General features: G+C 39.2%; 3 protein-coding genes across 8 annotated transcripts; 1 reads left to right on the top strand and 2 right to left on the bottom strand.

Annotated features, from left to right (window-relative positions):
• Positions 1-107: 107 nt before the first annotated feature.
• Positions 108-15,688, bottom strand: rspry1 (ring finger and SPRY domain containing 1). Its single transcript, XM_044192025.1, has 15 exons — positions 15,259-15,688; positions 14,120-14,739; positions 11,108-11,160; positions 9,761-9,873; positions 8,212-8,338; positions 7,404-7,462; positions 6,111-6,177; positions 5,567-5,698; positions 5,273-5,388; positions 4,932-5,075; positions 4,717-4,828; positions 4,326-4,428; positions 4,016-4,168; positions 2,674-2,778; positions 108-2,444 (listed from the first exon to the last, which is right to left on the bottom strand). The coding sequence occupies exons 2-15, from the start codon at positions 14,515-14,517 to the stop codon at positions 2,348-2,350; spliced, it is 1,779 nt and encodes a 592-aa protein (XP_044047960.1). The 5' UTR covers positions 14,518-14,739; positions 15,259-15,688; the 3' UTR covers positions 108-2,347.
• A 2,575-nt stretch (positions 15,689-18,263) lies between these two features.
• On the top strand, positions 18,264-20,285 carry anapc13 (anaphase promoting complex subunit 13). Its single transcript, XM_044192035.1, has 2 exons — positions 18,264-18,684; positions 19,385-20,285. Exons 1-2 carry the CDS (start codon positions 18,586-18,588, stop codon positions 19,508-19,510), a joined length of 225 nt encoding a protein of 74 aa, XP_044047970.1. The 5' UTR covers positions 18,264-18,585; the 3' UTR covers positions 19,511-20,285.
• On the bottom strand, positions 19,713-25,552 carry LOC122874337 (lathosterol oxidase-like). 6 transcript variants are annotated; one of them, XM_044192030.1, is made up of 6 exons: positions 25,367-25,552; positions 22,591-23,230; positions 22,270-22,402; positions 22,038-22,138; positions 21,249-21,377; positions 19,713-20,963 (listed from the first exon to the last, which is right to left on the bottom strand). In XM_044192030.1, the coding sequence occupies exons 2-6, from the start codon at positions 22,798-22,800 to the stop codon at positions 20,691-20,693; spliced, it is 846 nt and encodes a 281-aa protein (XP_044047965.1). In that variant the 5' UTR covers positions 22,801-23,230; positions 25,367-25,552; the 3' UTR covers positions 19,713-20,690. The 6 variants fall into 6 exon arrangements, with proteins under 6 accessions (XP_044047965.1, XP_044047963.1, XP_044047961.1 ...); XM_044192028.1 differs by having other exon boundaries at positions 22,591-22,808; XM_044192026.1 differs by having other exon boundaries at positions 22,591-22,808; positions 25,384-25,552.
• Between the last annotated feature and the right edge of the window lie 1,189 nt (positions 25,553-26,741).

Below are 26,741 nucleotides of genomic sequence, written 5' to 3'. Positions count from 1 at the left end.
TGGAAAGGCAGTGTTAAATAATCCAATTATTATCACTTTGAGACAAAAGGAGATTTGAGATGTAAATAAACACCACTCAGTCATACAAAAAAAAAAAAAAAAAAAAATCACATGAACATACATTTATTACAAATATCACAATCCAGGAAACAACAATTCTTCAATCAATCATATCTTTGGGAACTCTGGGGCAAAATTCCTTTATAGATGTTTTAAATACAACTCAAAACTTATTCTTTACAATCCTGAACTTCATCTCCAACCGTAGAGACAACTGTAACTGTAATTTCTCTTCCCTGCATGTATAAGGTGCTCCAGGATATACAAGATAGCAAATCAAGACTGGTGACCAGACCAGTCATACTAAGAGATGCATGTTATCTCATCATTATCAAATCATTCCAATATAGTCTGAATGATTTTACAGATCCTGTTCATACAATTTGGTGGAGTAGTAACTCTTTCCTAAACAATTTGACCAAAATAAATTCTAAATTATTCAGTGTGATCATTTGAAATGTCATTGATTTTCTTTTTTAATTAATTATTTTATTATTATTTATTTTTTTTAATTGTACAAATAGAATTTTTCTTTCATCACAATCTCTTATATGTTCATTTCAGTCAACCCAGAGATGCTTCAAGTAAAGGATGGACAGAAAGACAGACAGAAACATTAGGCTCTTATAAAGACAGTGGGAGAAAGATGGAGAAATGGCAAAATGAGAGCTGAGAGATGTGCTGTTATATAAAGCACAGAGAGGGAAACCACATATTACTCAGTCTGAACCAGTCAACTGGAAGATACACGTCCAATCTGGCAAACTTTTTTTTGACAAGATCAATTCTATATGCAAGAAATCCCACTAAGAGTGCTGTGATTTGTAGCTAGTGAAACATAAATACGCATTTTTGTCTGTACTGAAGGCCACACTATTTAGGTCATGTAATTTGCTGTGGGTCGTTTCTTTGCTAATTTATGTCAAGTATTTCACTGCCAAATTAGACCAAAAAAGACAACATCTTAAGAATGACGCTGAGATATTTAGTAAACATACTGATAGAGGAAAAACTATTCATTTTAACATTTGTTTTAAACTATTTACTGATCAGCCAATACAACACTGTCAATCAACAAAACATGTACTTCTACATCAGTGTTCACCATCATTTAGAACACAAAATTAAATCACATCTTGTGGATTGAAAATAGTCGTCTTAATACAGACGCATGTGTTTGTCATAAACAAAAATTAAGACATATTTACTTATGCTGCCCCTCAAATGAGTCTGACTCATGGTGGAGCTGCATTACAAGATGTTGCCAAATTGTTAGCACCAATCAAGCAATCCCAGATAAATTCAGAAGGTGGAAATTCAATTGAATACTTCTACTTCTGCCCCACTGGCTCTCAACATATGCACTTATAATTGGGGGGTTCCATTTACAGATTAACTTTCTGTGAATTCTAATCCCTGTGTGTTTATTTGTTGTGGTTGTTACATACATGACAGAGACTAAGGAAATATCAACATCTGAGCAAGCTGATTTGATTTTTAACATTTGCTTTTGTAAACCCAATTAGAAAACAGAACTCTTGGAATAATTCTCCAGTTTTTAAGATTCTTGACACCAAGACCAAAATCTGACATTTTACCCAAAGGTGTCTTTTTTCTGATGGCCAGTGGGCCATCAATCAGTACAGACAGTGACGCTGACCAAAGGATAGGTGTTGGTACAACCTTGAGAAAGGAGAATGAAAATGCTACCTTGAGAACACCACAATTCACATATGTATACCCAAAAACATGAAAGTGAAATGCATCTTAAATTTATCTGTACCTTGGGTTTAATACTGTACTACAGGCTGTGTTCTTTTCTGCCACCCAGCCCTTTCAGATCTGCAGACGTGTGCATGACGGTGATGGGATTAAATAGTAGTAGCCTCTGGGCTGAAAGCGCAGTGGGATCCTCATATCATAGAAATGATGTCTGATAACTCTACGCAGGGGCTAAATTGTTTCTGCTCCTCACTTCAGCTCTTTTTGTCTGAAAAACACACTGTTAGTAGAAAGTTGACGATTCTTGGCCCAGCTTCTGCAGTGAGTTGTCAGAAGGATACAAAAGCTCCTGGGGATCCAGCTGTGGTTTAAATTTCCCTCCTCTCATCTCCTCTCCACCTCTCCATCATTGCCTCCTCCTACCAGAAGTCCCAGTTCTGGTATCATCACAACATTGTGGCACCGTCCTCACAGCCCTGTTGGGTGTGAGGGGATTAGAGCGGGAGGAGGAGGAGGCTGTAGGGCTTGTGTGTCTCTCCTTATTGGACGAGGGGCAGGAAGTGTGTCAGGAGATGTGTGCAATGAGTCTGACGCGGGTCTGGATGTCCTGGCGGCACAGGGGGCACGTCTCTAACTGTAAGGCACACTCCATACACATACCACTGTAGGAAGATGGGGAAAAACATAAAGGAAGACTTTATTATCCATTCACAGAAAATGCTACACAGAAGAAAATTGTCTTCGGTATTAGTCTAACATACTATTTACTAGGACAAGCAGTTCTCAAATATATTCTATCCAAATATTTTTGACCTACAGTATCGTTATTTAAACAGTCTGAATAGTTTGGGATTTTCAAGCATTGTTTGTTCACACCAGATGCACACATACCCATGTCCACAGGGCCGCAGCTCCGTGTCAGCCATGACGTCACAACACAGCGTGCAGCAGTTGTCTCGGATGCTGACCTGCTTTAGTAAGGCCAGACGCCGGTGTCTGGGAAACACACACAAAAGCAGATAAATGTTTCCATTTACAGACATGTATTTAAAGCAGTTTTCTTCTGTGTACAGTGATGACAACTTAGCACTGCAGATCGACAGGATGTATTTGCATTGTGACAAGTCCATACTTTATAAAGTTTGCTGAACATTTAAATATATTACATTGGTCTCTTCTATTAATATAAATAGCTTTTTAATCGCAAGTAAAACAACTTAACAGCAGTACAGCAAAACTTTGACAACTTAGCTTCATGAGGTTCACTCATACCATGTTTGCTCTACTGAGTAAATGAAGAATCACAAGGTGTATAGTATGTAACATTTAGCTTTGTTTGCTGTGGCAGGGTATGTCACATTTTATTGCTTTTATGCTTACACTGTATGTCATAATGTTTACTGTCCTGTGACCAATTAAAAAAAATAAATAAAGAAGGTTTGAGATGCATACAACGTTGAAGGACTGACATGGTGGAAAGTTGTGATATCTGAGTAAAGACCCCATTTTGAAGGCAGGAGCAATGTATACATCTTTAGCATGCATCCAAATACAGGATGCATGTGAATGTATTGCAGCAACTTTACTGTCATCACACTTAAATCTTAAAGCACACTACTGTTATTTTACCAAGCTACTAACTGATCCCAATATTAATTTGTTTATGCTCATTTATGAATCTAACAATCCTTCACTGTGTGTATACATTAGAGGTCTGCTGTGAGGCAGCTGGCCAACAGGTTTTTATTTTGTTACTTATTCCACTGTTTTTCCCCTAGTTTGCTCTAATTGCATACTCTAAATTGAATAGAACCATAACTGTCTGCCATAAGACAGGTCTGTTGCATAGTAGAACATTAGAGTGTAAAGGTGATAAGTGTATCATGTCCTGTACAGATATTGCTCTTTTCATATCACTACATCTAATTGGTGTTAATAAAGTCCTTTAACTAGTCATTACATTTACAAAAAGTCTAAAAAGCTGCTTTAATGTAGCCAACAAATTAATGAGTGATTAAAAATGCTCTATGTACACTGGAGCGAGCCCAAAAGATGAGTCATGTTTGTCATACCATTCCTACGTGTTGGCCACTGTGTGCAAACAAATGATTCACTAGTCAGAGGACGGATGGGTAAAACAACAGATTACATGCTGCTTTCCTAAATTCTCTGTGAGTAGTCTATTTTAGACACTGCCATAAAAATCACAATAAGGACCAGCTTCATTTCTCACCTGGGCAGGATGATCTTTTCACTGGGCAGCAGTGAAGCAAAGTCATTGAAGGTGCTGAACTTGACAGAAGGTGGGTGACGGAAAGGCTTGGCCCCAAAGTTAAACTCACACTGCTGGTATGACATAAAGCTGGCTGCCGCAAAGAAACCGGACCTGACAGACACAGAGGTAAAGGAAAGAGAGGGGTTAATTTGAGAAAAGATGGAGTGACAGAAGAAAAAAAGAGGTAAATGAGGACAGAGCATGGAAGTGAACGAGGGAGGCTAACCATTGAAACTAGAGGTAGGTAACTGTGCATTTGTGGACTTACGTGGCAGAGGAGAAGACCTGTTTCTCTGGTGGAAGCTGATGTCCGTTCAGATAGAAGATCATCTGCTTCTTGCTGAGGTCCAACAGGAAGCCGATGGCATCTCCTAAACAGGACACACATGCAGCAGAAAAGTTTTTTATTTATCCCTCCATGTGGGAGGTAAATCAGAGCCTGAACGCTGGCGGTGGCAGCAGCAGCGTGTGGGTGCTAAAAATCACAAAACACTACAGAGACACTAAAAACAAAGCAATTTCTGAACATATGAGTCTGACATTTAAAGCGTGGTGTCCCCTTGCTTCTACTGTTCAAACTGACAACGACAGCTGACAAAGTCTATGGTTAAGAAAAATAGTACTCTTAAGTCATAACTGTCCGTGTGTGTGGTGCATACCCTCCTTCCAGCAGGGGTGAGAGTGAGGTTTACTGCGAGCGTTGTACCAGATGAGCTGCCTGCAGCCATCATACGCACATGAGTATTCATCATCTCCTATCCCATAACCCTCCTGTAACACAAACATACACACGCATATAAAATGTTAAAATGTGCGACTGCAAAAAAATAGATAAATAGAAAAGCTAAATAGTAAAGACACTGAAGAGGAGTACATGATTGAGGAACTTGCTGTCCTTGGTGGCCCATCCAATTTGCATCACGCCTGATGTGATGACTGTCACCTCATAGTACCAAACGCCCGAATCCACGCAGAATGTACAACGCACGCTCTCAAATGAAGAGGCATCACATCGTGCCTGAGGAGGGGAGCAAAAAAAAAAAAAAAAAAACATTAATCATAAATCATTCAGATTTTAAATATACTTGTGAAAAACATTTTTAAGTATTAAAAACTCAATGTTGGAGAAGGCATCATTTCCTAAATGTTGCAATCTGCTACTGATCACATCCTGCCAAATGTGGCTATTCTAATAGACTAAACACACAGACTAACCTCTAGTCCAGTAGGGGAGATCTTGAGGTACTCGCTGACATCGTTGCTGTTGAGCATGGCGTTGATATTAGTGAGGTTGACCTTCTCGTAGGTGAACTGACGACCGTCCTTTAGGACTGGACAGAGGACAACAAAGGAAACATTATCACGTTTCTTTCTTCAGTGACACACACACACACACACACACACACACACACACACACAAATACCTAATTAAAGAGATTGTTGTGGCCCTCTCTCCTCACCATGTGATCCCACACAAACATAAAATGTTGAAAAAATGGGGCTACTCACACAGGTTGTCAAGGCTCCACTGTGAGCAGAATCCGACCTGCCTCTTCAGGTAGTCAGTCTGCTCTGCCCACGATTCCAGGACAGCGAGTCGATTGCTGATACACGACTCAGACACCGTCAGTTTGTTCTCACCTGAGGGCAAGAAGACGCATCAGGCATGTGTGTTAAAACAGCCAAACAAATACCAAAACAAATCTCTGTCAGAGATACAGTGACATCAGTGAAATATGTCTTCAAAGGCCTATGTAGGAGAGGCAACGGATTAAGTGTAAAGGACGGTTCAAAAATTCCCAACAAACCAATTTAAAACATTGCAGAAAACAGTTGCCGCATTGTAATCTAAGCCGATGGAAGCAATTGGCTGGTGGGGACTACAAAGACTTGCAACCACTCACCAATTCACATATTGGTTTGGGAATAAACAGGAAAAACTGTTGAAGAACAGCACGTATCTGTCTCTACCTCAGCGTTCCCCCTAGTGTTCGCCTGTCTCATCATGAATATTTAATATGAACAGGCCTTAACATACAATGAGTGAACCTACTGGTCTGGGAGAACTTCTCCAAAGCAATGAGAGCAAACAGCATGACAGTTGGGTGGGACTCTGCGTTCTAGAGGGAGATCCACAGAAAAGACAGAAAAGAAATGGTCATCAGTTTGTGCTCTTTTTCGTGTTATTATTTTGACCTAGACAAAAACATTTTCTTTCATGCAAACATTCAATACCAGTACACATGGTCTTGTATAATTTTGCCTTCTGTTATTAATCCAGAGTGATCATGCTTCCATGGACAGATGTTAGATGAAACAAAAAGGTGGTTGAAAGCTTTGTAACTGACGGTTTCACAATGACTTCAATTCAATGACTGCACAACCATCACTATGTCTACCTTCCAGGATAAACGCTATTAAGAACATTTGCATGTTACATACATTTGTTAGCTCCAGCATGACTTAAAGTCACTCATGTACATAAAAAAATATATATATTTTCCTTACTCACTCTTGTTTTTTCTTTCCAAAGTCCTCCTCAACACTTGCTGTAACTATTTCATATTAAAAGACATTGTCAAAGGCAACACTGAAAGGATTTTCTTGAGAAACAGCTGCCCAGTGTTTTTCCACTAAAGTTGTCAACTTTTGGATGTTTTGTTGCTGGATTAGTATGAAACACTTCGATTGCAGAACTGACTTTCATATAACAAAGCAATGTCCAATGTTTTTACAAATGCCTTCACAAGAATTTGGAAGTCATTTGTAAAATCTACCAACCTGTGTCTGACATGGTTGGACTTTCCATCTTACGTTCATTTAAAGCATACTGATGTCTTCACACTGCATTTACACACAGAGTCAGCATCTCATCCAATCTTTTCTATTATCATCACTAACGTCAATAACCGCTGGATAGGATAAATACAGCTGTCACTTTACCAGTGAAGCGACCACAATTCATTTGCAAATGTTAGACTTTAATTTTTACGTATGTGAGGTATGTAAATAAAATGGTGGAAAAAAATTAAAACGGAAGAATAGCATGTAGCAAGATACAAAAACACTGTTTTTCTTTGGGTTTATGTCTTTTGTAAATAAAAAGTAGCTTGGTTGCTTAAGTATCACAAGAAAAGTGATGACCCTCCCAATGCAACATCCATGGATAAAATGTCATAAATAAAAACCAAGCAATTTAATGTTATGACATGGTGACTGCCACCACAAGAGAGTGTGAGTGAATGAGTGAGTGAGTGAGAGTGAGAGTGAGAGTGAGAGAGAGAGAGAGAGAGAGAGAGAGAGAGAGCAAGCGAGCGAGAGCGAGAGCAAGAGAGATATTGCTCACCAGGCTCTCCAGAAGGTACTCAAGGGTTCCAGGGCTCAACAACCCAATACTGGCCGGACCTAAAAAAAAAACAAAAAGAGAGAAAAAAAACTTAGAGGGGAAAAACAACTGTTTTAGAAATATATGAACCTCTGCTACTTGTTTGTGTTTCTGTCTAACCAAAATAATGAATGATGGAAAATTATTTTTGATCATCAATAGCAATAAAAACTAGGCATTATAATAAAATGACAAGAACAAAAGAATATAATAAATCAACTTTCTTCACCTTTCTGTTGATTTTCATTTGCTATATCTTTTTTTTTTCTAGCTACAGATTCTACAAGTATAGGCGCAGCCCTCTAAGCTGTGGGGCCCATTGGTTCCTTTAACAAGCTGAAGAAAAAGCCAAATGTCCAGTCCCAGCTCAACTTATACTCAAAGTAACTAACCTATTCATTTTGAAAGAGCAACGGCCAATGGGGAAACTCCAACACTCAACCGACCAATGGTGTAACTTCATCACTTAGTCAGGGACAGACTTTCTCATTTATAGGGCTGGCCTCGCTTTGCTGCGGTCTAGGCAAAATTAGTGAAATTACCCCCGAACAACCTACCCTTTGGGTTAAGAATTGAGAAAGTTAATTAACAAAGTTAATGTAAAGTCCTAGCAAGTTGACTACCACACAGACTTTCATAGTTTCTTGCGATCACTTACTCACAATGAGCTTGAATTTCATAGTGAGCAAGTAACATGCCAATGGAAGAGTGAAGAGCAGACGATTGACTCAAGGATTAAAAACATCAAGTGTGTGAATGTGGACTGTACCAGCCAGTTTCTCTGCCAGGCATCCTAGGACAGCTGTGGTGTTTCTGTGTTTAGCAGGGTTTAGAGCGTCCTGTTGTGCTACAGCCGAACTCAGACTCAACATGTCAGAGAGTTTCTGGAGAGCATCCTGGAGAGAAGAGATGGAGCAGTTACTCTAATGAAGGTCAAATAAACACACAGTTTCAACCAAACAATCCAAATATTGAAGACGATGGAGAGATGAATAGGAAAGGAATGCCTTCTGCGTTTATGAAACTTGCACCACCTGCAGGCAAGGAGTGTTACAAGTGCAGTTTCATCCTTTTTGTAGCTGCTGTTTGTGTGCGTGTGTTTGAAGCTTTACATTTTAGATTTTAAACCTGCAAAATATGTTTTGTTAGGTGGAGCATATTTCTGTTGAATACTGGAAAGACTAGAGTTCATACTGTTCAGAGTCTCATCGTATGTCCTTTGTCCTCAGGTTACTTTGGACAGGGAAGCAGGGGGTCCTAACCAGATTTTATTTGTTCAAAGGGGGAAAAAAGAGGTGGGGTGGGAGAGAGGGGGTGGAAAGCAGAGGCCAAAAGAAAACAATAAAAGGAAAGTACATACTTATCAACCTCTAAATCCACTTTGGTACTTACACTTATTTTTCCTTTTATACTTATATCCACTTGTACTTAATTTATCTTACCTGTATTATACTGTATTATAGTTTGATTTGCTTAGTACTTCTTTTCCCGTGTGCATTGATGTGATAGTGAGAAGCTGTAACGAAAGAGTTTCCCCTCGGGGATCAATAAAGTATTTCTGATTCTGATAGTAGTGAAAGTTGACCAGGTTCTGTCTTTGGAGCAGAATAAGATGAGAATCTATTTCTATTAAAAAAAGTATTTAAAGTAGAGGTTAGTTTAACACAATGATGTTTTATGTTCAATAATCATTTCATTTGATGCAATAGATAGACATAAATGTAAAACCTCAAAGCTATACACAGAAAGACCTGCAGCTGTCATACTTTTAGCCTATAGGTGGCACTAGTGTTAAAATTGCCTGTAGGTGGCCACATGTTTAACATGTTTACATCTGTAGGTCTAAACTGCTGCTGTTAGTACTTTCCATCCTCATCACTCCACATGTAAACTTGTGTAGAACTGGTCTAACAATGACTGGTCTTGAGGAGAATCAGCAGCCTGCTAAATGTGAATGAGTGAGTTTGTGATGAAGTTACAAGCCATTTCCTGGAGGTGTAAAACAAATTGGGAACCACAGCAATTAACCAATCATGGGGGGCAGAATTTCTATCTGTGCCCGCTGTATACATACACGCAATCACTATAATACAGAAAAAGTCACGGGAAAGAGGAAGATTGGTTTTCTGATTAGAGCTGCAGCCGCAAACAGAGGAGCCAGTTTTGAGATTACTTCTATTCCACCTCAGGCTTTGCTCAGGTTTGGGGGTAAAAATTTTGTAAGTTAAGGTCAGGTTATTTTAAATTTATTACCCCAAATAAATCTCTCTTAGTGTTACACACACACACACACACACACACACACACAAGCCACTAACCTTGGTGGGCAGGGGACATTCATCTAATAGAAGGGTGATCACTGCTGGGCCAAGTGGATCGTCCAATGGGATCACTCGAACCAGAGATTGGACAACCTCCAGCCAACCATCATCTGTGTGAAAATAAGAGGAAAAGATTGAATTGAGACTCAACTGACTGAATTTATCTGACCATTCAAATGTTTCTCCTCCTTGGTCCAGTTTAGCTCCCTTGTCTCAGTGTTGCTTATTTTCTTTCATTATAATACATTTCTTCATGCAAAAACACAAAACCAAATAATTCAAAGATAATTGAACTGTGCTGAACTCAATTTATGAGACAAGCCCCTGGAGTATGAGTATCAGAAGCAGCATAAATACTAAAACATCCATTTCCTGTCCATTAGATGACTCAGTGAGAAACTCTCTCTTTAACACTATCACTTATGAAAGCCCCAGCCAACTGGCTGATGAATAACGTAACATCATAGCACATGTCAAACAGAAAATGGCTGGCTTGCTGACTGACTTGATGCTTGGCTGCCTTCAGGGTTCAGTATCTGCAAGTTAATACCTAACTTGGCTGTTGTCAAGCCTCACAACACCAAGCCATGCAAGCATCAAACACCGTATGTGCATGACACGAGGCCCAAACACGAGAATTCAAAGGCAACCGCATAAGTATACACAGAAACACACATAGGATAAGAGCATCATTCACCATATGCACAAGAAATCACACACAACAAACCAAAAACACACAAACATCAACTGATGCTTCAAATAGACACAAACCCAAATAAGTATCAGACCTGTCAGTTACTGTCAAACTAAGAATACAACAACTCTATTTATTCACTTGCTGCACAAACTCCAAAACAGAAGAATTTCAATCCTATTTAAACTTAGTTCACATGATCATGGTAGTAATGTAAGTAGCAGCCAACACATGATGTCTGCAGTGTCGTGACTATGTCCCTTCCCCAGGTGATGTAACGTTCCCCTGCGCTGGACCAGTGGGTGTTGGAGAAATACTGAGGCAGCAATATTACCGCAGGATTGTAAGCAGCAGACAGGTGGTGTTGCAGCCCCTTTCAGTGAAGGTTTCTCCAGTTTTACATAAAGGGCCTCTTTTACACCTCATTCAAACCCACCCATCTTCTTTGTGTAGGATTTTCTGAAGGGGCGTGACAGAAAAAGTTTGAGAACTACTGATATAACCCCTGATCCGATCCCACCCATTGCAAACAAATGAAAAGTGCTTTTGCATCACATTACCTAATGTACTCTGTGCCCGATACGTGGCCACAGTGCTGTCTGATAAGTCCACGCTCAGCGTGTGAATGTGTGTTTTCATGTTTTCCTTACCTGTCTCTGCCATCTCGTGCAAAGTGATCATGGAGTAAGGGGGCTCTTGGTCACTGAAAAACAAAACAGTTTGCACAGAATGTGATAACAGCCTGGTTTAAGAGTGCTTCTCACATCGTTTTCACTACTTGAATGCTATACATCACACACTCTGCTCTATGTTTTAAAGCATTCAACCACCAAATACATCTCAACTGTTTATGACCCTGTGATCACTGCATCTGAAATAATGTAAACAAATAATTCATGGCTGTGTGCTTCTGCGATTGCAGTAATGGCTATTAACAGTAATGTTGTTCCATGGAGAGGTTAAGGCAAGGGTATAATTGTAATGGATTTACTTCAGTGCATGTTGTTTTTGATGAAGCTGCTGAAGACTGCTTTCGTTTTGACAGCCATAACGTCAGCCAGTTTGATACTCAGATTTCCTAACACAACTAAGTAATACTGAAACTGGATTTTCTTTCGTTTATATGTCAAACTGTGAAAAAAATTCTTGGAAACTCACATGCATGTTTCACATAGGGCTGCACAAGTAAGTACAGTGTTAATAAAGTGATATTTTGCTGTATCTTGCAGCCACTGTTATATGATAGTATCTTGACACACAGATGGTGTACAATATAACAGCACCAGCTTCCAAATAAAGCAATCCTATTAGAGGTGCTACTGAATATTTTATCTATCAATGAATCAACTGGTTGCTTTTTTGAATGATAGAATAATCATTTAGGCTATAAAATGTCAAATACTACAAATTGTTTTCAAAATGCTCATTTTGCCTAATAATACATTTAATAATTTATAATTTACAATTTTATAAAAAACAGAGAAAAGCTGTAAATTGTCATATTTGAGGAGATGAAACCAAATATTTAATGATTTTACTTAATAACAAAATACTAACAATTTATAACTCATTTAGTAATCAACTAATTGTTTTAGCACCAAATTCAATACAACACTACAAACCACAGTTTCAAAAATGGCCTGTTAAATTAACAACTCTCTGACAGAGAGTCAATAAAAAACTGAAAATTAGAAGTTTCATAAAAAGGTCATTTTTGTGGGGCTAGATATATTGCATCACATCATGTCTGCTCTCCCCCCCTTTTCAGCCTGCAGCTGTTATATGTACCTGTCAAGCTAAAATGGTAGAATACAGTTCACCTGTGTGGAAAAATTATGCTGAATGAAGGGAATAGTAAAATCTGTAAATATAAAACAAAACATGCAGGCACTTCAACAAGTGGCTCGATCAGACAGAGAATATGCTGAGAGAGAGAAGATCAAACAATCATACGGTTTACAGACCATGGTGAAGAAAGAGGCCAATTTCTTTTAACTATAAACTAGAATTTATAAACATACATTTGCACAAAGGGTCAAATCAGTGAAAAGCCACAGGGGTTCGTGAAAAGAAGAGTTTGGAAAGGAACTCAAGCTGAAACTGGATTAAGAGATGAAGAGAAAAAGGTTTCTTATTAAGGTAGGCTGAGAAAAATGAGGCATACTACTAAATTGCTACTGCTGCTACTAATGGGACCAGGCTAATAACCAAAACAACCAAAACAGACTACACTGCCTCTAATTTACATGGACATATTTCAACATTCATATTTTCATTTTTCATGTCAATTAGATATTTCCTGAACCGTGTCACACTCAACAGTCATCCTGCCCATATTTTGTTCTCCAAGCCAACCAAACCAATGTTGATGAAAACCCCAAAGGGACACAGTGAATGGCTTTTCTCCAAAGAGAATGATAGCTCAGTGGAAAAGGAAGAAAGTGCCTCAGCATCTACAGAGGCAACACAAATCTTGCTACATCATTGCAGCAAGTCATCACTACGTCAAGAGAGGAAACAGGCATAAAGGAAACTGACTTGCACAAAGTCTTCTCCTAAGAGTTCTACCTCTTTGAAGCCACAGGTAAAAGACAAAATACCTGTGGCAGCTGCTCAGAGCACTTAGCACCATTCAAGTCACCTCTGTGAAGGTTTTTTAGTCTGCCGACAGTATATTACCAATATACTAACTGCACAGCGCTCTTGAAAATTAATTTAATAATAAAAGATAAGCCCTCATATTACCATGTGGGTTATTTTGTCAGTTTGGTCCAACATGAATCTTTGTCAAAGTTACATTTCTATGTTTTAGGCAGGCTATTTTGTGAAATGACATGATTTTTTCATGAATTGTCTGCAGTTCTACATTTTAATATTAGCTTAATTTATGGTAAGAAATCCTGGCTTCCTCGAAAAAGAACCATAAATTCCCCAGTTATAATTTTTAAAAGCACAAGGAAACCCTAGTTTAGACTACAAAGATGATGTTTGGTAAAGACGGAGGAAGTGTGATTTGTGAAGCTGTTTCACCTTGTTGCTGGTGATCTGCAGTATAAATGTCAAAGAGTGACAAGGTGATATTAACGTGGATGTATTTTTTGATGGCACTGGCATTGTCAACCAAACAACATTTATAAACAGTATACAAACATTAATAAATGGTTTATAACACACTATAGTATAGCTGCATGCAGGTAAGTGTTTATTAATGTACAGTATTTGTCAACAATTATAACTTCTCCTCTGAAGACATATTTCACATTATTACAACTGTGTTTTACTATATAGTCATTTATTATCTGTTTATACAGCAGCCTCCACTTATGCATGCCCACAGAGGGAGTTATTAGTTGTTGACAAATAAATTAATAAACACATATCTGCTTACAACTCTATTATTCCCAAAAAAATGACAAAGGACTTAGTCATTGTCTAAGCCATGACTTTAATTTGTACCCACTACTTCAAAGTCGTGCATGCAATGTTTTGCGCGTTCGTGACATATCCTCGTGACTCTTGTTCAAGAATTTTTTTTAGTTGGCTGAGACATTGTCAGAACTCACAATAGACACTATTATTAAAACTATAGAATATTAATTTAAGGCCACTCTGACTCTTCCTTCCATCATCTTTTTATCTTGTTAATATCTTATTAGACTTACTTGTCTACAAGTGTCCTGATAACAGCCAGTGTGTCCAGCACCAGGCCATCCACATTCTGCTTCTTCCGTCTTGGTTCATGGGGCCCTCGTCCTCGGCGTGGTGGCCTGACCGGGTCCCTGGGTCGACTGCTCCGAGCCTCTCCGGCTTCAACACCTACGCCTGTACCATGATCCACCCGCCTAGCTTGTCCTCGGGTTGCCCTCGACGACCCGTGGTGATGGTCCTCCAAGTCACTATCCTCCCGGCACACACAGCTGTTACCCATGGTTCCAGTGCTGGAGACCACACTGGCAAGGGTCTCCCAGAATGGAGGTAGGGAGTTTGAGGAGGAAAGGAACAGCAGAACCTGTGCAAGGCTCCTGCAGGCACAGAAAGTGATCCAGGCGGCTACTATCATATCATTTGGAGAGCTTGGTTTTGGGGGATTCTTATCCCAGTGGGCTGGGTGGGGTCAGCGTAAATTATCATACTGTTGCCAAGCAGACATGTGGGATTGGTTTGGGAGTAATATATGGCTGGTTAAATGGACCAGGAGGGGTCAGGGGATGCAACCAGAAAAACTCTGATCATCATAGACAGCCCAAGGCTCAGGTCCAGTTCTCATCCAGGGCTCGCATAGCTGCAAAAGCAACACAAACCGAAAAGAAAAAGTAAAACACTGACGCTAAGTTAACTCTGTCAGAGCTGTATATTTAACTGTTTAACGGCTAATCATGTTCTGCCAGCAGCAAAGCTCAAAACTAGCTGAAGTGACACAGCCCATGAGATAAGTGTCAAGTATAAAAGAAATAAAATAGCGAGAAACTGGAAGGAAAATCAACATTAGCCATTTAGCTGTTTGTCTCTCAAACAAAGTAGCTACTATACGATGTCGAGCTGTTTTACTCTTCTTGTTCTGTTGTTTAAGAGGACAGTCATAATGTATCAACAATTAACTCATCGTGTACTAAATTATTGAGAAATTTTAGTATTGTTGACAAACAAGAGCTTTTCAGTTAGCTGGCTAGCAAGCTAGCCACCCACCAAGCAAGCATTGTAACACTGGCACTTCCAAATGAAAACAAAGTCTCACAAACTCGCACTTATCATTTTGTTAGTAAACTATAATGGTTAAATTTTAACCTAAACGCATACTTACGTTGCTACCACTTGAAAAACAGCAGCATTCAAACGCAGACGGGCCAGACCGAAGTAATTAACAAAACGGACTAGCTAACTAGCTAGCTAGCTAGCTATGTTGTGCTGTAGCTGTTAGCCCGGTTAGCTGGACACTCCTCTGATCCTACTGTAAAATTTACACTAGTTAGTTAATGTGAGTAACAATGAACTACGCGTGGTACTCAAACGCCGGTGAAGTAAAGGGACATATTTACATGCCCTGCCTATATTCCGCAACACCGCTTTGCTGAACTCTAAAACAGCACATTCATATGACGGTTAGCTAACACCTCGTACACATTTTAACGACGCTTCACCGCTAGCTGCTTGCTAAGTTCCGTAGCGTTGGCAGCTAAAGAGACGGCCATCATCAGCTGTGGCTGCGGAGGCGCGGCTGGGCTGACGGAGGAGGGAGACGGATTTCTGTTGAACACAACGTCATCATACAGCAGAGACCGCGTTTTCCCATTTTTTCAAAAATAAAATCTTTCTCTCTTTCGTTCATTATCCATGATGTATTATGAAGTCTATTGAATCTGTTTGGAAATAATATCTTTTTTTGTTTTGTGTATTATATTTGTGCACCTTGGATATATTGTTTTATGACAGAAAAAAAAGATTGCGAGAAGCAACAATAAAAGGAAAAGTTACAGCAATGAAATTACATCCGATGAAAATGCACAACGTAAAGTTGCATATAGTATTTATGTATTTATAGTATAGTACATTTGACTACAGTACCAACACGAACAATTCAAACAGGTGTGCTACTACAACTGTTTATTGTAAAACAAAAAATAAAATACCATGAAAACGTGAAAGCACGTGAATGAGAAAGAGACTAGATGATCCGAAGCCAAACTTTCCCACGAGTACTTAAACGCAATCAACTGAAGTCACAAGATTTACACACAAAAAAAATCAACACGATTATTTGTATAAAATATTGATGACGTCAGAAAGGTCAAATTTTTTAACACTAACTTAAGGTCTTTTGGGAATCAGGAGGATACAACAGAGAGGAACTGAAGGTGGGCTATGTGACTCCATGCAGCAGGGTCCAGGTCCATGGTCTAGGCTACAGTCCTTCATTAAAGTCTAAAAGTCCTTCTCTATGTAATCATAACACATATGGTTTAACATCTCTGGGCCTGGCCATGTCTCAGAATTTGGGCATCTGAACTCCCAATCACATATGGGATGGTATAGTTAATATTAGTTATTTAAAAGACACAACTGGGTAAATGAAAGCTTTCACAATATGCAGTGTAACACATGTGACAGACCAGAACAAAATAAACAGTTTTTTTTCTTTCAATACAGTCAGGGAATAAACACTGGATTCATTACTATTGTTGGTTTAAAAAGTGATGGCAGATGTTTAAAAAAAAAATTCTCTTTAAGTTTAAACAATGAATCCCCTTACAGGCTCTGACCTGTTAACCTAATGCTGTAATAAAAGGGTCTTAGCTCATTATCAAAGATTATATGTGATTACAAATATCACAGAGCCAACAGTCTTACACTAAGTCAACCATGCATTTAGATGGTGTGCTGTAAATTAGGACAGTCATAAACCCTGCTTCGGTCTAGGGCTGTATTGAAGGAGTTGTCATGATACATCCCAGTCTTGCCCAAGTCTTCAGAGAATCTTTGTGATTTAGGGTGGAAAGTGCATGGTGAGCTTTCAAAGGTTGGAGTGAGAAGACCATAGTCACTGGAAGTGGTCCTGTACAATATATCCTGGGGCTTTGCTGCTGGAGGCATCATACAGGAGAAAACTGGGTTTCCAGGGTTGGCACATGTTTTTGTATTTTCTCCCTGCTGTTTCTGAGAGGCTGACATCATGCAGTGCCTATAAAAAAACACAAACACATCAGTTTTAGTACAGGATTACACAAAGCTAAGCTCATTTTTGGTAGATGTCTACAGTAAAACCGACTGATGCAGAGGTTCAACATTAACATCAAAGGCCAAATGTATGGAATACATATGTTTGATGAGAATGGAAATATTTAGGATGTGATGAATCTTTAACATTGTACAAGTAATTTACAAAGACAAAATTTACAAGCACAGTGCTTCTCAGCTATCTTTGATGTTAAAAACATCTTTGGATAAGGTTTCACATGGAATCGCAATTTAGCTAAACTTAAAGTTGATTTTCCTACTTGATTATCTATTTCATATGTATACTCAAAAAGAAAACGTTGACACACCTAACGCTACAGGGAGATTTCTCTCGGTAGATAATACTACTTGAGTACATTATGCCTCAGTAACTTTAGTTAACTAAGCTAATTGTCGGCCTATAGCTAGCTTAACCTACCAAAGTAACATCAACGTTAGCTGGCGTTAAATCTCTAAATTTACTGTTTCACTGACTGAAATCTATCTGAATGAAACTGCTGTTCTCAATATGTTATCATCTTAATATAGTTACCTTCAAATGCAGTAAACCAAAACAACAATTTCCGATGTCTCTATCTTGTTGTGTTAGCCAGAGCACGGCTAAAAGAAGAGGCGTCTGGTAACCTTGGGAACCACGAAACATTGGGGGGGTATTCATTGTTATTGGAAACAGTCGTATATATACAGTATATATGCACGGGTAGCCGATATATCTATGTATATGGGTTCTGCTTACTAGCTTTTCCTTGAACTTTCAACCTGCATCTCACGGTCTTTATCTGGATAGAGTTTGTTCAGTCGAAATGGAGTCAACATTTGTCAAATATTCGGTGGAATCATTCTGTGTGTGGGATGTACAACATGATTTAAATTGTTGATTTTTAAAATCCACACTTACTGAGCCAAAAATACTACTGTTAGCTTCTGACGAATCCTAAGCCCTTTATGGAGCCCTTTGTACACTGGCTACAACTGGCATAAAACCGACATTATTCTAATTATTACTGTTGTTTATTATTAATTGACTGAATCGGCTATTTAACACATAATGTATATGTAATACAGTATTTTCCACGGCAAGTGAAGGCATCATTGGTTACATCATCACCAAGCGTCAGCTGTGTACATACAATTACCGCATCTACTGTGCTCAAATGGCTAAAAACTGAATCCTATTTCTTAACAGATCCATACTCAAACCCTATCGTTCACAGACTTTGGCAAAGCGTGTGCTACTGTTACTCTTATTGTTTTGTAGGCTAACTGGTATTTCTGAGGGTAGCAGCGGACTCTCCACCTTCTGCCACAGTGCGTTAAGTATTGCAGCTAGCTAGCTTGAGGCTAACTCCGTCAGAGGAGAAGATCTGTGCAGCTTGACCCGCAGCCTGCTCAGAGGATGGACAGTGAAATCCAACGAGATGGGAGAGTCCTGGACCTCACCGACGATGCTTGGAGGGAAGACCGACTGCCTTATGAAGATGTTACCATCCCTCTGGTAAATGCTGTACAATGTTAGCATTAGCATTAGCAGTAGCCAGGTTTTACATAGTTTGTTTACGGTCAGGTGCAGACATTTATCATCTACATATTGAAAGAAGATTTGGTTTTCATGTAGGAGGAGATGTTTCTTAAAGACTGCTGTTAATTGAGGCTTTAACAGGACACAGTGCAGGTACTTTAGACAAATGACAAATCTGATGAAGCACACTAGGAAGCAGCCTCAAGTTAATCTAGGTTCAAATTGGGTGAAATGCAGTGCAATTTGATCTGCTCTCAGTTGGTATGCGAGGCTCACAAACTGCCACAACTGAGAGCGAGCAGCTTTGAATATAGTGAGAAAAGGAAGCCCTACTTTCTTGCTCAAATCTAATGACAGTAGTCATCTTTCAGGCTCAAAACCTGTATGACACTTGCGATTCTAGCCTTACATACTTTCCTAAATTCATCTGGGCTTACAAATGCTTTCAAATGCTGACATATTCTCAGATTTGTTTTGTGCATGCTTGGTAGTTGTGTCAATAATGAACAGCCATAATCCTAAACATCTGAGAGAAAATATTCCCATTTATTTTAATTTAGATTCATTTGCTTCCCTCAAATATTCAGTTTTTGTCTTGGCACCATCAAACTGTTGATATAAAGTAGTGAACAGCTCCTCTTTTTCATGGCATCTTGTCTCCCCCGTTCTCTGTCAGAGTGAACTGCCCGAGGCTGAGCAGGACAACGGAGGATCCACAGAGTCTGTAAAAGAACAAGAGATGAAGTGGACAGACCTCGCCCTGCAGAGCCTGCACGAAAACACACCAAACACTGGAAGCTAAAAGACTAATCCGGAATCAGACTGTTGGACAAAAGCAGACATGCACGTGGACACTGAATTCAGACAAATGTAATTCACTGTCTTTGCATTTTGTTGTCTTTTGAAGCATTTGCAGTATGTTCCAGCTAAGCAGAAATGATGCAAAAAGCTATGATTCTAGTCCAGGAGGCAGTCCTTGTATGTGTTAACAATAACACTTCCTCTTAAAATATTTTTTTTATTTTGTGTTGAATCCAAAAAGTCGGAAGGACTGTGAGACACTGGTGAGACACTGTGTGTGCCTGTAAAAGTGTTCTTTGCTTACTAAAAAAATCTGTCAACTTTCCATCACTTCATAAAGTATCATAAAGCATTGAAACTTTAGTCTCATTTTATAAAGTTGTGATCATAAATCAGAGCATCCTGTATGAATATAGTCCTGGACGTAAATATGACAAACATCACAAGCAAGGAACAGCACCTAATATCTCAATTCTAGTTTCTGGCTGTTTCTATACAAGATCTTCTGAAGACCCTTGTGCGTGCACACACACACACACACACACACAAAATAATTTATTTTGACCAAGGGGATGGTCAAAGCTACTAAAATACTGAAAAAAATGTTCTTCCAAGTCACTGATATGCAAGAATGTGGACTGGCTAAATTTGGGAGCATAACCAATGAAGGTTTTAAGAGAAAAGGGAAAGTTTTTAAGAGGAACTACACTGTATTAGGTAACTAAAACTAATGCAGTCTAATCAACAACCATGCAATAAATCCTACTTTCATCAAGGTTGAAATGTTCAGTTTTTGTCAAAACTGTTATATTGAGGTGTTGGTTCAACTCTATGGCCATTTTGGAGGATGTGGTTTGTGGTGATGTTGTATTGTGTTATATTGAGAGGTGTTTCTAAAAAAAAATGGATGTGGATGTGAAAATGGATCACTTAGAGCTCAGCTATTCACTGTGGTACAGTCTTATTTCTAGCCTAGTTATCTCTATGCAGTGCATTTAACCATGTTATCCAGAAATCTTTAAGGAAAATGTAATTCCCTCTTAACCTGCTTTCATTTTATTTGTATTTAACATAACTCTTTTTGGAAAAAATAATCCATTGTATTTTCCTTGTCTCTGCTTTCTCTGCTTTTCTCCCTACAAGGTTTAAACCAGAAAAGAAAAATCCTGACTGTAGCTCCATCAAAACTGTGTTTGTGCAGCCTCTGCCGTGAGCTTGCGAACGTGGTCATGTGGCCCCTTCTGCAGCAGGGCCGAGGGGTGTCGGTAGGAGCCCCCTAGACGATCCCAAAGCGTGAAGTATTGTCCGTAGTTGTAGTTGAAGAAGAGGTGATGGTCTACGTGGTGAGCAGCACCGTTGATCAGACATATCAGGGGGCCGGGGAGGCGGTAGTCTCCATCGTGTATGGAAATGGTCCAGATGTTGACAAAAATGAAGAGTGAGAGGTAGACCGCCTGTAATGTAAATGTTCAATATGTCATTTAAAAACATTTTACAGTTAAGTGACAGAGTTTACATCATGTTAATAGTGTACTTTTTGGAATTCATTGCTTTTTTTTTTTTACACTACTTTTTAAGCAAACGTCATCAAAATTTGTCCACACGCAGCTGGCCCTGAAATTATTCATTTAATTTACAACAGCATCATGAAATATGCAGTGAAGTCATAATTTGCAATACTGTTACTCCTCAGACCTGACATAAAGATGTTTAGTAAAGAGTGACGAGTAGACCGCCACCTTGTGGAGGGGGAAGATGAAAGGGTAGACGTGATAGGGTAAGCTCTGCAGGAAGCCGTCGAGTGGATGGAAGGCATGGCTGGCAAAAGGCGTAGGGATCTTGAATATATGGTGTTGCTTATGTAAGTGCTGAGGGGGATAAACAAAAATGGTCTGAATGTTAATCCTGTTTTAGTGAAAAATACACCAGGCAAACAAGGTACACAAAGCCCCACAGTGAATTTTAGCCAGAATCAGAAAGTATGATTAAAAACAGTCTTCAGATGGAAAAGGTGTAGCCACCAAGTCGGTCATATACAACATTACTTTTGTAAACCTAACCGGCCACGTGGGGGCAGCAACAAGCTGTAAACACAACACTGACATATTATCACTATAAAGTTGTTATGGCAAACAGTGTCCTATTTAATCAGCGAGTCATGTTTGTGTCCACCTGATGAATGTAATAGTCACTCTCCTTTTAGCTCTGTTTTGGTCTCCACCTACTACTGAAGGGAATGTCTGTCGTTTCCCGCTGAGCATGTAGTGTAAAGTGGCTTTTTGGCTGGAAACAGCTGCTGCTGCTCAAAACAGCTTGATGAGAGCAGTGAGACTGAACTAAAACAGCTAAGTTGTTGGTTATAAAACCAAAACAATGAGCCAAAAGAGGCTAAAATGCTGAGCTGAGGGGAGCTGCAGAGTCAGGTGATGATTCTCAGTGGGTTTGTTACTGCGAGTGACACCTTTCCCATTACACACAGTCATTTTGGTTCATTGTTTATATACACGTATAAACATGCTGAAGCTCACCTTGTAAATGTTCTTATGGTGCATGGAGCGGTGTATCCAGTAGATACACATGTCAGTAAAGAACAAGAAACCAGCAATGCTCAGGAACACCCCAGGCCAGCCTGAAACAGACCAGTAGGCTAATGGGTCTCATTACGACTATTTTACAACCTGTTTTAACAAGTTCTGAGTTGGTTGAAGTTAACATGAACCCTGGCCTGGGTTTTAAGGTTTCAGGTAACTGCCGTCTCACCCAGAGGAGATTCGCTGATGTTGTCATAAAGTTTGCTGTTTCCCCTGACCTCCCAGAAGAAAAGGGCCACTGTGGGGAAGCTCATCCAGAAGATGGACACAGTTCCTAGTTGAATCTCTTTTCTTACCTGGTTCTCTCATTGGATCAGAGACACAAAGTTAGAATTTGGGAGAAGTTTGCTTTGCAATTGTTACCAGCACTGGTGTTATCTTAAGTAATAAAAACAAAAAAACAGTCACTAACAGTTACTCCCAATCAGTTCATTGACCTTTAACTGGTTTATAAATGTGAATACAGGGCCTGGTCCATTAAACAGCTTACCTTAATAAACTGTGGATGTTTCATGAGCTTATGGTCAAACACATAGTAGAAGTTAAGAGCACCAAAGCCCAGGTAAATCAGCTCTGCTCCCAGGTTGGTCACCACCCACAGGCTGATTATCTGCCGCAGAGCCCCGTCCTCGGGCCATGAGGCCGGGTAAAAGTACGGAGTGAAGATGTAAGAGTCAGCAATGTTCAGCACATGATCCATGGTACAGTCTGGGAAGAGGGGGAAATGTATAGTATGACCAATCTTGCGCTTAGCCTCCGTGACACAGGACAAGGAGCTGGATACAATTCTGTCAAAAACATATTTGTGCAAAGGTCAGGATTTCCAAAAGAGCTCATAGCTGAATTTAGTTATTGCTGCTGAACGGACCTGCTTTAGGACCAGGGCCAGACGTCAAACGTGTCGTCCTTCCTCCACACGTGGCTTAATGTAGCAAATTGTTTGGTGGCAGGTGAACCACACGCTGCTGACATGAATTAACCATGCATTCCAATAAGTTTTCCACAAATGGAGATAACAGTTTTTTCCCCCCAGAAGCTCGTAGAGATTCAGAGGGCAGCTCTTCTTTGCTTCATTTTATTGAGGCAGTAAATATGCTGAGGGGATCCAGGGAGACGCGGACGTGTCGGTCCTGGTGGAATAAGATCCCAGCATGCTCAGCAAATAACAAGGAGCTCAGTGGCAGTGAGACTTGATCTACCAGTCAGATCTGCTCATTTCGGTGGATTTTCAGTGGACTAATCTTTCTATAGTAGCTTAACAATAGTTAATTTGATTCCAAGTAATGAAATGTGCTTCATCATAATATGATTTATTAGATCATTTATATGAAACAAGTTAAATGTCCAATCTGATGTCTTTATATAGCATATATATTCACATTCATAAGTCATCAGAAATAGCATTATAGCATTAAACCTATTTTGAACCGCCCTAGATCTGTTTTAATACAAAATAAAAATAACTTGCAAGGGTAAGCATGCCATTTTTTGCAGTGCATGTACCCTGTCCCATGCTGGGTTTAAGGATCAAATTCTCCCTTAACTGTCTGCCCTTTACACACACACACACACACACACACAGCAAAGGTTAAGAGTTGTGAGTTTGATCAGGAGTAAAAAATATATATATATTTATCACCTCATGATCATAAAACATCCCATCAGGCCTGTCTTGTGGTGTGTCTGACTGTATGTCAACACTTCCAACCTGTCACAGACACACACGAACACACACACACACACACACACATCTCACAACCAACGATACTGCCACTGAGCAAGAACTACAAGTGGACGATGTGATCTCTTGCCCTCGGAAAAAGGAGGACGACGCCTGCACAGAGAATCTGAACAAGATGGTGAATGTTTTCATGCAAAAAGCTTCGCTTTCCACTCCATTTTTTATTTAGCTGGGGTTTTTTTTTTAAATCCATTATCACCACACAAGTATATCCAATGTACTGTATAGTTTTTAGTTAACAGGTGACAATATACTGTATGTGTGTGTTGATATTTTGTGTAGATCATGTTTTGGTTATGTGCTCCTTCAAAGTAAAAGTACAAATTGTACTACATGTGTTGCTTGCATCGCCTTCACTTTTTACATCAAACTGGAAGGTTGTCATTTATGCTCACACTGATTGCTTCCAGTCATAGATTAGCTGTTTCATAGGTAAAATGTTGTTTTTTTTTACAGCTGTTGCGAGACAAAGTAATATATAGATTACCTGTTTAAAATGAGCACCTGAAATCAGTGGTGGAATGTAACTAAGTATATTTACTCAAGTACAAATTTGAGGTTGTTGTACTTTACTTGAATATTTCCATTTTACACAAGTTTATATTTCTATTCCACCACATCTCAGAGGCAAGAATTGCACTTTTTACTCTTATACATTGGTCTGATAGCTTTAGTTACTAGTTACTTTACAGATTACAATTTTCATACCCTTCCTGTCCAGTGGAAACTATGTATCGCCACACACACACACACACACACACACACACCCTTTAGAGATACGTGGCTCTCACAGGACAGCAACACTACAAGCATATGATGACCTTATAGAATATGATGCATTGCTGTAGATTAAAGTACCCAGCAGTATATAAAGTATTTAAAATCAGCTCAACCTTAAACATCTACAGCAGTCAAGTGCAACATACACATTAATGCAGCAGTAATATGAATCCAGAAACATCAGATACAATAGTAAAACACTGACAGGAAGCATTTTACTGCACAACGAGTACTTTAAGTACATTTTACTATACATTATATATATATACATTTTACTTATACTTTAACTTAAGTAAGGTTTTGAATGACTTGTAGTGGAATATTTTCACAGTTCTTCCACCACTACCTGAAATACAAATGGCTAAGGGGGAAGCTCTCTCTCCCTATGAATGTGTAGATGTCTCCCTCTAGGGGTCTGTGACACAAACAGCACCTCTCTGTGCAATGTGCAGTGCCGTCATGTCTTTGCCCATTTTTCATGGTTGTCACCGCCACTGTCCCAGAGAGTGAATCACTGCAGTTTGAACCCTGGGTTTAGAAAAAAACTTAGCATTTTGATTTACTATTAAATCAAAACCACATATTTAAACGTCTTAACCAACCAGTGACATGGGATTCATAAACGAGGGATGAATGACAAATGAATACCTTTGTGTTTAAGTTTCGAAGCCAGAACCCAAACTGCGTCTTAACAGACAAAATGAGGAATCAGGGCTCACAGAGCATTTGCATTAATTATACTTACAATACTTCACTAATCACCTGTACGCTCCAGCATCCTGTTTAAATAATCCATCATAATCACTACAGGTGCGTCTCTGTGAATAATGCCACCATTTTGTGTCTGTTCATGACAGAAAGAGTTCAGGCTAAACACAGGAAAGTCCAGGCTATTGTAAACAATAATCGCAGCTGTCGCATCCATTCTTACTTAATGTTCCTAACATTGTTTTCAACTCGTGGACGCTTGTGTTGCAATATTTGTTCTTTCTCCCCTTAATCATCTTCAAAGTTAGATAAGATGTTTCATCACAGAATCACATATTCTCTATTTCATTGAAGGTACTGAAAACTGCACTTAAATTGAGCGAAATATTAAAATTCAGGGGTACATTTTATATAGTTGTATAACAGAGTAGAAAATTTTACATTTGTGTCACTTACATACTTTTCTGTGTAATTTGGTATCTTTGGAGAATTTGGGATCTTATTTTAGATTTAAAATAAAGCTCTCGGGGTTTGAACACCACTTGTCTACACAACAAACATTTGTCTGCCCAAGGCTTTGGCTGATTAACAATATACAAAATATAAATACATTCAGTATGTTTTATATTTCTCTCAGGAACCACATTTCATGTTATGGGGAATGTCATTTATGTGTCAGTATTTTATATTCATTGATATTCGAGTTGTTTCTAAAAAATAAAATAGTTGCAATCAGCTCTAAATCTTTTATTTCACTCGTTACACTCAGTGATTTCCATTGGTCACATCCTATAATGACTCAGCTCATTACGTACTGACGTGTAGCAAACACTTATGTGGAAAAACACAGCCGAACGGTGGCGAGCGCAAAAAAGGCACAATGCTGCCTTCAGGCTCCCATCACAAACTCCCACACCCGAGGGCAGTGAATGTAAATAGTCACCCACCTGTGGAAACGTGTGCTAAGTAAAGGTAACAAACGAATATATAAACATACAGTCATCCACATAAGAGTAGGCTAAAGTAGTGTTCTTTGCTGAGGTGAGTACGCTTATTATCTCCATAGGATTCAAAACAACAGGGAGTACCCTAATAGTCCACTAACTTCGTTGTCACAGACTAGCCTGTTCAGTGTCATCATGAAATTGTGATAATGCTTACACATATTGATTTAAATAAACAATAATTTTCTATGACCACTGGAGTATCACGCAAAAAAAAAGCCGCCTCAGTTGTCACTTGCACTCGACTCGTGAATTAGATATTTCCTACCGCACACGGTACGTAAAGGCAGCATACTACAATAGTCTATTTACTTTGGTTTGCTCACGAGCGCTGTGTGAAGCGGCCGGGTGCAGAGCAGCGGGAGGAAACGGAGAAACGACAACAGACAGTTTGTTTGTTTGTACCGT

The sequence above is a fragment of the Siniperca chuatsi genome, linkage group LG4 (genome assembly GCF_020085105.1).
Source record: "Siniperca chuatsi isolate FFG_IHB_CAS linkage group LG4, ASM2008510v1, whole genome shotgun sequence".
Lineage (NCBI taxonomy): Eukaryota > Metazoa > Chordata > Actinopteri > Centrarchiformes > Sinipercidae > Siniperca > Siniperca chuatsi.
This window is presented reverse-complemented; position numbering and strand designations above follow the sequence as displayed.

Excerpts from the sequence above, each read along its gene's own strand:
- LOC122874337 (XM_044192026.1), bottom strand. The coding sequence starts at position 25,546 with ATGGATGCGACAGCTGCGATTATTGTTTACAATAGCCTGGACTTTCCT. Across the intron at positions 22,809-25,383 it reads CAGGATGCTGGAGCGTACAG|ACTGTACCATGGATCATGTG; the intron begins GTGATTAGTGAA and ends CCCTCTTCCCAG. Across the intron at positions 20,964-21,248 it reads TCATCTTCCCCCTCCACAAG|GCGGTCTACCTCTCACTCTT; the intron begins GTGGCGGTCTAC and ends TTTACATTACAG.
- rspry1 (XM_044192025.1), bottom strand. The coding sequence starts at position 14,517 with ATGATAGTAGCCGCCTGGATCACTTTCTGTGCCTGCAGGAGCCTTGCA. Across the intron at positions 11,161-14,119 it reads ATCAGGACACTTGTAGACAA|TGACCAAGAGCCCCCTTACT; the intron begins GTAAGTCTAATA and ends TTTGTTTTTCAG. Across the intron at positions 4,429-4,716 it reads TCACCCCTGCTGGAAGGAGG|GAGATGCCATCGGCTTCCTG; the intron begins GTATGCACCACA and ends TGTCCTGTTTAG.
- anapc13 (XM_044192035.1), top strand. The coding sequence starts at position 18,586 with ATGGACAGTGAAATCCAACGAGATGGGAGAGTCCTGGACCTCACCGAC. Across the intron at positions 18,685-19,384 it reads AAGATGTTACCATCCCTCTG|AGTGAACTGCCCGAGGCTGA; the intron begins GTAAATGCTGTA and ends GTTCTCTGTCAG.